The 9,022-nt window shown below is 58.8% G+C and overlaps 2 protein-coding genes across 5 annotated transcripts in view; both read right to left on the bottom strand.

The window, feature by feature from the left end:
* TMEM145 (transmembrane protein 145) overlaps positions 1-3,496 on the bottom strand; it is a 10,225-nt gene extending 6,729 nt beyond the window's left edge. The window contains exons 1-3 of one of the 4 annotated variants that reach the window (XM_051989490.1): positions 1,070-3,496; positions 325-399; positions 14-91 (exon numbers count right to left, since the gene is read on the bottom strand). In XM_051989490.1, the coding sequence (XP_051845450.1) occupies positions 14-91; positions 325-399; positions 1,070-1,363 (447 nt within the window). In that variant the 5' untranslated portion in view covers positions 1,364-3,496. The remainder of the gene's footprint in view (positions 1-13; positions 92-324; positions 400-1,069) is intronic. The other 3 variants (XM_051989492.1, XM_051989493.1, XM_051989491.1) reach the window with 3 other exon arrangements.
* A 1,506-nt stretch (positions 3,497-5,002) lies between these two features.
* On the bottom strand, positions 5,003-7,114 carry PRR19 (proline rich 19). The gene is made up of 4 exons (XM_051991419.1): positions 7,061-7,114; positions 5,870-6,631; positions 5,607-5,769; positions 5,003-5,489 (listed from the first exon to the last, which is right to left on the bottom strand). Exons 2-3 carry the CDS (start codon positions 6,495-6,497, stop codon positions 5,696-5,698), a joined length of 702 nt encoding a protein of 233 aa, XP_051847379.1. The 5' UTR covers positions 6,498-6,631; positions 7,061-7,114; the 3' UTR covers positions 5,003-5,489; positions 5,607-5,695.
* Positions 7,115-9,022: the final 1,908 nt, after the last annotated feature.

Below are 9,022 nucleotides of genomic sequence, written 5' to 3'. Positions count from 1 at the left end.
AGAGGCCTCCCACCTTGTCCTGGGCCTTGTACACTGCAGGCCACTGGGAAGGGTCATCGAAGTAGAGGAGGATGTTCTCACAGCACTTGGCCTGGGAAGACAGGGAAGGGAAGGATGGGGGCAGGGAACTTCAAGGCCTGCCCCGGGGAGGTGGTCACTGGGGAGACTTGAGGACGGGGGCGTTAAATCAGGGACTAAGGTCAGGCTGCCCGACCCTCTCCTTCAGCTGCGGAGGGGAGGGGGCACCACAGCCCCTGGTGCTCCCCAGCACAGCCTGAGGGGCCGACGGAGGGACTTGGGAATCCGAGGGCGTCTTTTTCTCACCTCGGGATATCTGAACCTGAAGTCCAGCCGGCCGTAGTCAGACAGAAAGCAGAATCTTGTCAGGAATACCCAGTCCTGGGGAAGGAACAAGTCAGAGGCTCCCCTTCCCCTCAGTCCCCTGGGGCAGCCAGGCCTGCCCACCGTTCCCTGACCCTAACATTTCTCACAGCTGCCCCTCTCCCCCTTGCCTTGACCTCGGTATCCTTCCAGAGCCCATCCCCCTCGTCTACCCCACTGTCTCCCCAGGCCTGACCTCAATCCCTTCCGGGCCGGGACCTCACCATCTCCTTAGCCTGGACCCGGGGCCCCTTCCCAACCCTTCTCTCAAGGTCTCCGGGGACCTGACCTGACCTCCCCGGAACATACTCCGGTGTCAGTTCCCGGCCCCCTCCCCTCATCACCGGCTATTCTTCTTAGCCAGTCCCTCTCCCCAGCCTTCCTCCCTTCCCCTTCCCCTTCCCGGGTCTCTTCCGTGGCCCCCTCCCCTCTCCCCAGGTACCCTCTTTAGCTCCGCCCCCATTTAACCACGCCCCTTCTCCCAGCCCCGCCCCCAGGTGGATCAAGCATCTTCGTGGGCCCTCGGTCGAGGGTCTTCGAAAGCTTGTGGCCCAGAGACTAGGAGGTGGTGATGGAGTAGGGGTCTGCCGGGGGCGGGGCCCAGCGCGGGGCGGCCGGGCTCCAGGGCGGGGGAGGGGCCGGGTTCTAGGGGCGGCTCCCGCTAGGGCTCGGGCCCGGGCGCGCTCACCTCTTTGGAGCTGAGGTTGCCCCGCACGTACTTGCCCCGGACGCAGGGGGGCAGCGGCAGCAGCAGCGGCAACAGCAGCAGCAGCAGCGCGGGTGCGCGCGGGGGTTCCATCCTGCTCCCGCTCCGGAGACTCCGGCGGGGCCGAGCGCGCGCGCGCACCCGAGTGAAAGGCCGCCGCCGCCGGCCGGCCGGCCCCTCCCCCACCCTCCCTCCGCCCCGCCTCCTCTGCGCGGACCTCGGAGCTGCGAGGACCCAACTCTCCGCCGAGCCCGTCCCTCCCGGTCGCGCCCCCATCCCAGAGCGCCCCTGCTCCTCCTCTGCGCCCCGATCCCTCCCATCCTTTTCCACTCCGGCCTTTGAGGCTTCGAGGACCAGACTTCCCCACCGCGCAGCGCCCCCATCCCCCCACCCCCCATCCCTCTTCCTCCCCTCCGACCTAAGGAGCTACAAGGACCGGCCTCCGCCACTGCGCCCAAGCTCCTCTGCGCTCCCAGCCCCTCCAAACTTCTTACTCCCCTCCGGCCTCCGGGGCTTCGAAGACCTGACTCTCATCATCCCCATGACGGGCTCATCCCCGTCCACCGCGCCCCCATCCCTCTTCCTCCGGGCTGTGAGGACCAGAGTCTCCCAACCTGACCCCCCACCCTTCTTCCCTCCTCCTCCCCGGCTCCATCGACCCTGAGCTCCGGGGACGTGAGAGTGGAGACAGCCGGGGTCTGCCTCTAGGACCGCCCCACCTCTTTTCTGTGTTGCTCTCCGGGTTTCCAGGGCCGAGTGGCACCCAGACCCCCTGGCGAGGAAGAGCTTGTTCCCTGACGCCCCCTCCTCTGTGGCCCCTGGGGGCCAGCTCCTGCTCCTGCTGGGCACCCGATTGGGCCAGGCCTTTCCAGGCACGTGGCCCGGAGTCTCGGGACCTGCATCCTGCTGTGGGCTTGGCCCCACCGCTGTGTGAACTGGGGTTGGCCATTCCCCCTGAGGCAGCCGGGATTAAATGATCTCTGGGGTTCTTCCTAGCTCTCCCCCTTTGCTCTCAGGGATCATTTGGCCTGAACTAGGCATTTTACTGGGTAGAAAATGCAAGTGGGGGACAGACTTTCCCCAAGTCACATACTCTAAATGGTGGCAGGACCAGACTTCCAAGCCTCCGGGCCTCTGGGCCCTGGACACTTCACCATGAGGGTCTTAGGGCAGGCCCCTTTCCCTCTTGGGAGGAGAGCCTTTCCAGGGGCTCCCCTGCTACTTTTTCTTGGTGAACACTTGGGCTTTGGGGGGAGCACTCAAGTCACACACAAGCCCTGGGTTAGAGACCCAGATCTACTGCCCACTAGCTGTGGGACGCTGGGCAGGTAATTTAACCTCTGCAAACTGCAGATAACTATCTCGGGTCTAGCTATCTCACCAGTGTGTCACCAACAGCAGCCCCTTAGCCAATGGCAAACACTCTCTCACCCTGGAGCACAGCACTTGTCCCAAAGGCGTTTTGCTCTGGCAGAGCCAGGACTCAGGAGATGGGCCCACAGCCTTCACGCCCGAAATGGCCAGCACAACTGGCCGCCTCCCCACTGCGTGCCAGCACTTCTCCCACTAGGACCGGATTCCAGTTCACTTCTGGACCTCCGTTCCAAAGACCCTGTCCTCCACACAAGCCAAAACGCTATTCTTAAAGCACAGGGCCCAGCATGTCTCTCCCCTGCTCTGTCACTATCTTTCAAGATCAGGTTGAAATGGAGGGACTAATGCTGGGCCCAACCCTGCACAGGAACTTTCCCATGCTTTGTATCTGACCCAGCCCATTGCCCTTCGGACCAGGTTCACTACAGATGTGTTCCGTAACCTCAGCTGGGCCCTCAAGGCAGCCAGGCAATCTTTTTCACTTCCCTAATTCATTCACTATCTCACTTCTCAGAATAGCCCTTCAAAAGCTCCCATGGTTCCACTTCTTCCCATTCTCTCAGCTGAGATCCTTGCCTCATTTTACTAAAAAATAAAAATAATAAAAATAAAATAAATCAGATTGACCTGTGAGCTCCCTCTTTTCCCCTCATGCCAGTCACTTTCCCCACTTTCTCTGCCTTCAGGTGTCACATGAAGAGAAAGCCAAGACAAACCCTTCCACCCATACAAACGATCTCAGGCCATTCTCTCTACTCCCACTGATCCTCAATTTCTGTGCACTGGTTATTGACTACAAACATGCCCCTGGCTTCCCTAGCCTTCCTCTATATGTCTACTAGCTAGAGTCCCATTTCTCTCCTCTTTGTGGCCCAATTCCTTGGGAAGGTCGTGTATAATGGATGGCTCCACTTCTTTTCCTCTCCCTTCGGAAGCCCTTCCAATCCAGTTTCTGACCATATTCCACCAAAGCTGCTCTCTTTACTAACAATCCCTTAGTTGCCAAATCCAACAGCCTTTCCCCAATCTTCATTCTCCTTGACCTTTCTGCTCCCTTTGACACTGTTTTAATAGCCCTTCCTCTCTCTCTCCCTCCCGTTCTCCTCCTTGTCCGCCTCCTTTGCTGGATCCTCCTCCTGATTCCACCTTCTGGCCCTAAGTGACCTCTAGACCTCTGTCCTGGGTCCTCCGCTTGCTTATTTCACTTGGTGATCTCATCAGCTTCCATGTGATATATATATCTATTAACTTATTCAATATATTAACTTATTAATAGCTTAACCATTAGATACATTTCTATCTACATGTTATATATTATATCCTCTTTATGGGGATGATTCTCAGATCCACTCAGGCCTAACCTCCAGCTCCCATGTTGCTGCTCTATCAGACACTGCAAATACCCTATAGACACTTGAAACTCTACTTGTCCCAGACTTTCTCCTCCAACCTTCCATTGCCCCCTTTCTTCCCTATCATTGTAGAGGGCAACACCGTCCTCCCAGGCCCTCAGGCTCCCAACCAGGAGTCTTCCTGGACTCCTCACCTCTTACCTACCTCACCGTACCCAAGCTGTTGCCAAGGCCTGCTTAGTCACTTTGGGGCATCTCTCAAACACACCCCTCCTCTCCTCTGTCACTGTCCCCACCCTGGTCCAGGCCTTCATTGCCTCATCCCTGGACTACCGTCCCAAGTTCTCTCTCCCTCTTGTTCAGTCTCCATTCAGCCACTAAAGTGATTTCTCTAGGTCTGACATATCCCCCCTCCTCAGTAAACTTCAGGGGCTCCTTATTTATTGTCTCTAGGATCAAATACAAAATCCTGTTTGACATTCAAAGCCCCCACCTGTCTTTCCAATCTTCTCACCCTTCCCTCCTCAATGTGCCTTCTGAGTTAGTGAATTTAACCTCCTGGCTGTGCCATGGACAAGACCCCTGTCTCCTTGCTCTGGGCATTCTCTCTGCCTGTCTCCCATGCCTGGGAATACCGGCCCCCTTTAGTCCCAGCTAAAATCTCATCATTTGTTAGAAGCCTTTCCCAATCCCCCTTAATCCTGTGACTGCCCTTTCCATTATCCCAACTGGACCTGATAAGCTTGTAAGCACACAAGTGATTTCACCCCCCCCCCCCACTCCTACACCTGGCATACAGAAGGCACCTAATTAATGCTTATTGGCTGACTGACCTAAGTCAACTTCATGGCCCCCTGCTCTCCAGAGTGATGCCCAATTCGGCACAGTTCACAGAACTCAGGCCCCTGGGCACCTCTGCCATCTCACTCCAGACTCACTTCCTAGCATCCCCATCCTTCCTCCTTCTTCGTCATCATCTCCCGTATCCCAGGCAGCCCTGTTCAGAAACGAACACCCGGGGGGCTGCCCTGTTCAGAAACGAACACCCGGGGGGCTGCCCTGTTCAGAAACAAACACCCGGGGGGCTGCCCTGTTCAGAAATGAACACCCGGGGGGCTGCCTTGCCTGGTGTGCTCACAGCCTCCCTCGGGGCACCGGGAGTACCTGGCAGTGGATCCTCCCCAGGGTCTTTTACATGGTGAGCTCTTCATACATTTTTATTGAAATTATTGAACATGAAAGCACCGAGAGGGAACGGGAGCTAATTCTCCCCTGCCCGCTGCCGTTGCCCAGAGATGAGAATACTCTCAATAAGGTCCTAAATGGGGGCACATTGGGGAGGGCTCCTGCCCTCAGTACAGCCGCATTCGGGGGAAGGTCCAGGGCTCTGGGCTGCTCCTGGACACAAACCAAGGCAGTCCAGGCATTGGGGCTGGGGGGCTGGGGCTCCAGTCCAGGGCCTCTGAGTTGGGGAAGCAAGCAGGTGGGTGGGGAGCACCCCCAGCTCCCCACTGCCAGGGTGGGGCACACGTCGGTGGGGTAGCAGGCAGCCAGATGCTCTTCAGGACATCGAATGATGTCTGGGGGCCCCAAGTCGAATCTCCACGCTCCGGTCCAAGGGGTGGGGGTGGGGGTGAGGGTGTGGGCACCCATGGGTCCGGAGGCAGCACCAGGCTCTGTGGGTAGGAATGCAGGGCAAGGCAGTGGGCATCTGGCAACCCCCCTTTGCCTGTCTGCTACCCTCAAAGCTTTTAGCCAGCAGCTCCCGTGTTCCTCGGGTGAAGAGGTCTTACCTTCTCGGTGGATGGTGGGCTCGGGGTGGCCCCCAAGGTAAACACAAGTTCCCTTTTCCCCTTCCTCCTCCTCCTCCTCCTGCTCTCCATCAGACCTGCGGATCAGTGTGGTCTCGATCCCGGGGCACCATCCTCCACTCCTCTGAGATTTCAGGCTCTGGCCCTGGCAGGAAGAACAGGAGTGTAAGGCACGAGTGAGAAGCAGCAGGGACGGGGCCATCCCAGGCCCAAGAGGCTCATGGGAGGGTCAGCTCTCTCCTCACCTGCTCCCTCTTCCCGGAGGCCCCTAAGGACCTGGCTGAGGTCGGGCAGCTCCCCGTAGTGGGCCAGCAGCGCCCCGATGATCTCTGCTCGGGCCTCCTGGACCAGGCTGCGCCTGGGGAAGGCCCCAGGAAGATGCAGCTGCACTTGAAGCTCCTCCAGCAGGGTGCGAGGGCTGGGGGGGCCCGGGCTGGGCTCTCCCGGGGCTTCATTCTCCTTGCCCTTGGCTGGCAGTGGGCTGGGCTCTTCTCCCCAGGGAGTGTGCGGGGTGGTGACGGCGGCTGTGGGTTCTGGGGCCTCCCCGGCCGGGGGGCTGCTCCCCTCCTCCGCCAGGCCACTCAGCAGCCGGTCCACATTCAGGGACTTCACCTCACTGCTCAGGAAACCCCGGTGTGCCCGGCTCAGCCGACCCTGGGTGATGACCACAGGCTGGGGGGCGGGGGGGCCCAGAGCCGGGTCCCTGTGGGCCAGCGAGCACCTTGGCCGAGCGCGGGGCGCCCGGGGACCCCCGGCACCGGGGCCCCTGCCGGCCCTCGCCTGGTTTCGCTCCCGCTTGGTCCTCCGGTGCCGGATGCGGACCGCCCGGTCAGCCGGCTGCACTGGTCGGGGGTCCAGCCCCCGGTGCTCCATGGCAGCCTGAGACAGAGCAGGGGGACAGCATGCTCATGGAGACGGGGAACTCTGGGGACCACCCCTCTGTCTGTCTGGGGATGAAGGGAGAGCTGGAGCAGGCGGCGGGAAAGAGCCCATAGAGCAGGGGCTATCTGCAAAGACCAGAGGTAAGAGGTCAGAGGTAAAAGGCAAACCTGGCCAGGTCACAGACCCACCAGCTCTGGGACAGAGGCAAAGAGGAGGGGTCGGGTTCAGAGGTCAGGGAATGGGAAGGGGGGGGTGTCAGGAAGAAGGTCAGGGATGAAGGGGAAAGATCATGGGGGTAAGTGGTGGGGGATCAGAGACAAGAAAAGTTCAGAATGTAGAGTTCAGGGTCAGAGGTTAGGACTCAGGGATGGAAGAGGTCAGAATTGGGGGGTCAGTGTACTAGTTTGGGGGAGGGTCAGAGATGAGGGGCCGCGGACAGGGAGGTTGGGGTTTGGGGGTTAGGGAGAGGGTGACAGGGAGCCAAAGGGGAAGGTTGAAAGAGGGAAGGGGCTCTTGTGGCCACCGCTTTTCCCCTCCCCACAGGCGGTTCCTACCTCCCCAACCGACCCCCCTCCCCCTCCACGTGACCCTAAGAGGGGGAGGGTCCGCTCTCCCGCCCCCGCCATGCGCTCGTGCCCCTCTGTCCTTGCCTCGAGCCTCCGAAGCCCCACATCCCTGTCCCGGTCCACCAGTGCGCAGGCGCGCAGGGGCGGGGCCTTGAGCACGCAGGCGCAGTTAGGGGCAGGCAAGCACGAGACACTGGGAGCACGAGGTCCAGGCCCCAGGAGCGATGGCGCAAGCCGCCCGGACCTGTTCCAACCCCATCTCCCTTGGGGGTGGGGCCTCGGCTAGGTTCCACCGTTCTTTCTTTCCTGACTCTTGGCCGGCTTCCTTCTGCACTGATTGGCCCAGAGGGAGGCCCTCCCCTCCTCCCGAGAAAGAGGTGAGGGAGGGGCCTGACCCGAGCATGCGCGAGAGAGGACGTGCCCTGAGGGCGCACCCTCCCCTCTCCTGGGTCCCATAGGCTCTTTGGTGCGGAGAGCAGCGGCCGCTAGGGGGCGCAGGGCCCAGAGCGCGGTGCCTCTGCTTCCTACTCCTGAAACGGGTCTTGGAAAGCGCCCTTGCCTCCCAGGGTGGCCGGGAGGCTGCCCTTGCACACGCACGGGCTTTGCACGCTTGGAGGACCACGGGAACGCGCGCTGTCAATGCTGAGTGTCAACTGAGCCGCCTCCCCTCCCCCCACGCAGTACTGCTGATAAACCAGCCAATGAGAGCGCTTGTAACTCTTGGAGCGCTTCAGCGAGGGTGGACACGTGGCCTTGGACGAGTCGTTTCTGCCCCAGCCTCGGATCGCACTCAGCGTGCTCACGGACAGGGCGGGGCCGCGCCAACACTCCGGGCCTTCGGTCGGTAGCCCAGGGGAAGCCGCGGACGCCTCCCCCTTCCCCCTCCCCCTTTCCCCTTCCCCCTCTCCCCCTACCGCGGGGCTGCTTGGGAGAGATGGGCCCCGGGAGTCTCACAGAAGGTGGAATCTGCCCCATCGCTGCCCAAGTTTTTCTTTTTTTTAACTAAAGCTGTTTATTTTCAAAGCATCCACGTAGTTTCAGCATCTATCCTGGCAAAACCTCGTGTTCCGGATTTTTCGCCCTCCTTCCCTAGGCCGCAAGTAATTCACTGTATATTAAACACGTGCAGTTTTATACTTATTTCCACAATTATGCTGCACAGGAAAAATCAGATCAAAAAGGGAAAAAATGACAAGGAAAACAAAAGGTAAGCAAAGACAACAAATAAAGTGGAACTAGCACGTTCAGTCCCCATAATCCTCTCTGAATGCGGAGGCTCTCCCCATCACAAGTCTACGGGAATGGATCTGAATCATCTCGTTGTTGAAAAGAGTCCCGTCCGTCAGAATTGATCCTCATATAGTATTGTTGAAGTAAATAATGATCTCCTGGTTCCGCTCACTTCCCCGCATCAGTTCGTGTAAGTCTCTCCAGGCCTTCCTGAAATCCTCCTGCTGCTCGTTTCTTGTAGAACAACAATATTCCATAACATTCACATCCCATAACTTACTGATTCTCCAGCTATTGGCCATCCACTCGGTTCCCAGTTTCTGGCCACTACCACAAGGGCTGCCCTTTCCCTCCTTTAAGATCCCTTTGGGATACAAGCCCGGTAGAGACGCTGCTTGTCCAAATTTCCAGATGCAATCTAGCCAGCTTTCATCTTCTTTATCCATGAGAGCATGGATATGCTTTTCCTTTATATCCCAAGGTTTAGTACAGTGCCCAGCACATAGTGGGTGCTTAATAGATTCTAGTTGACTGCCTTAGTCTTAGCTCATTGTTCACTTTCAGAATCTGTCCCAGATTCTGGGCATTGAGGAACCTGCTCTACGGGTCATCTGGGTACACTCTCTTCTTCTTCACCCTCTTAATTTTTCTTGTGTGAATAATGAGGCTGAACCTCCCGAGTGAATATGAATCCTGAGTAGAACTCATTGGGCTGTTGGC

This window comes from Antechinus flavipes, chromosome 3 (assembly GCF_016432865.1).
Source record: "Antechinus flavipes isolate AdamAnt ecotype Samford, QLD, Australia chromosome 3, AdamAnt_v2, whole genome shotgun sequence".
Taxonomy (NCBI): Eukaryota; Metazoa; Chordata; class Mammalia; order Dasyuromorphia; family Dasyuridae; genus Antechinus; species Antechinus flavipes.
Note: the sequence above shows the minus strand (reverse complement) of the source record. Positions and strands in the feature narration are given on the sequence as shown.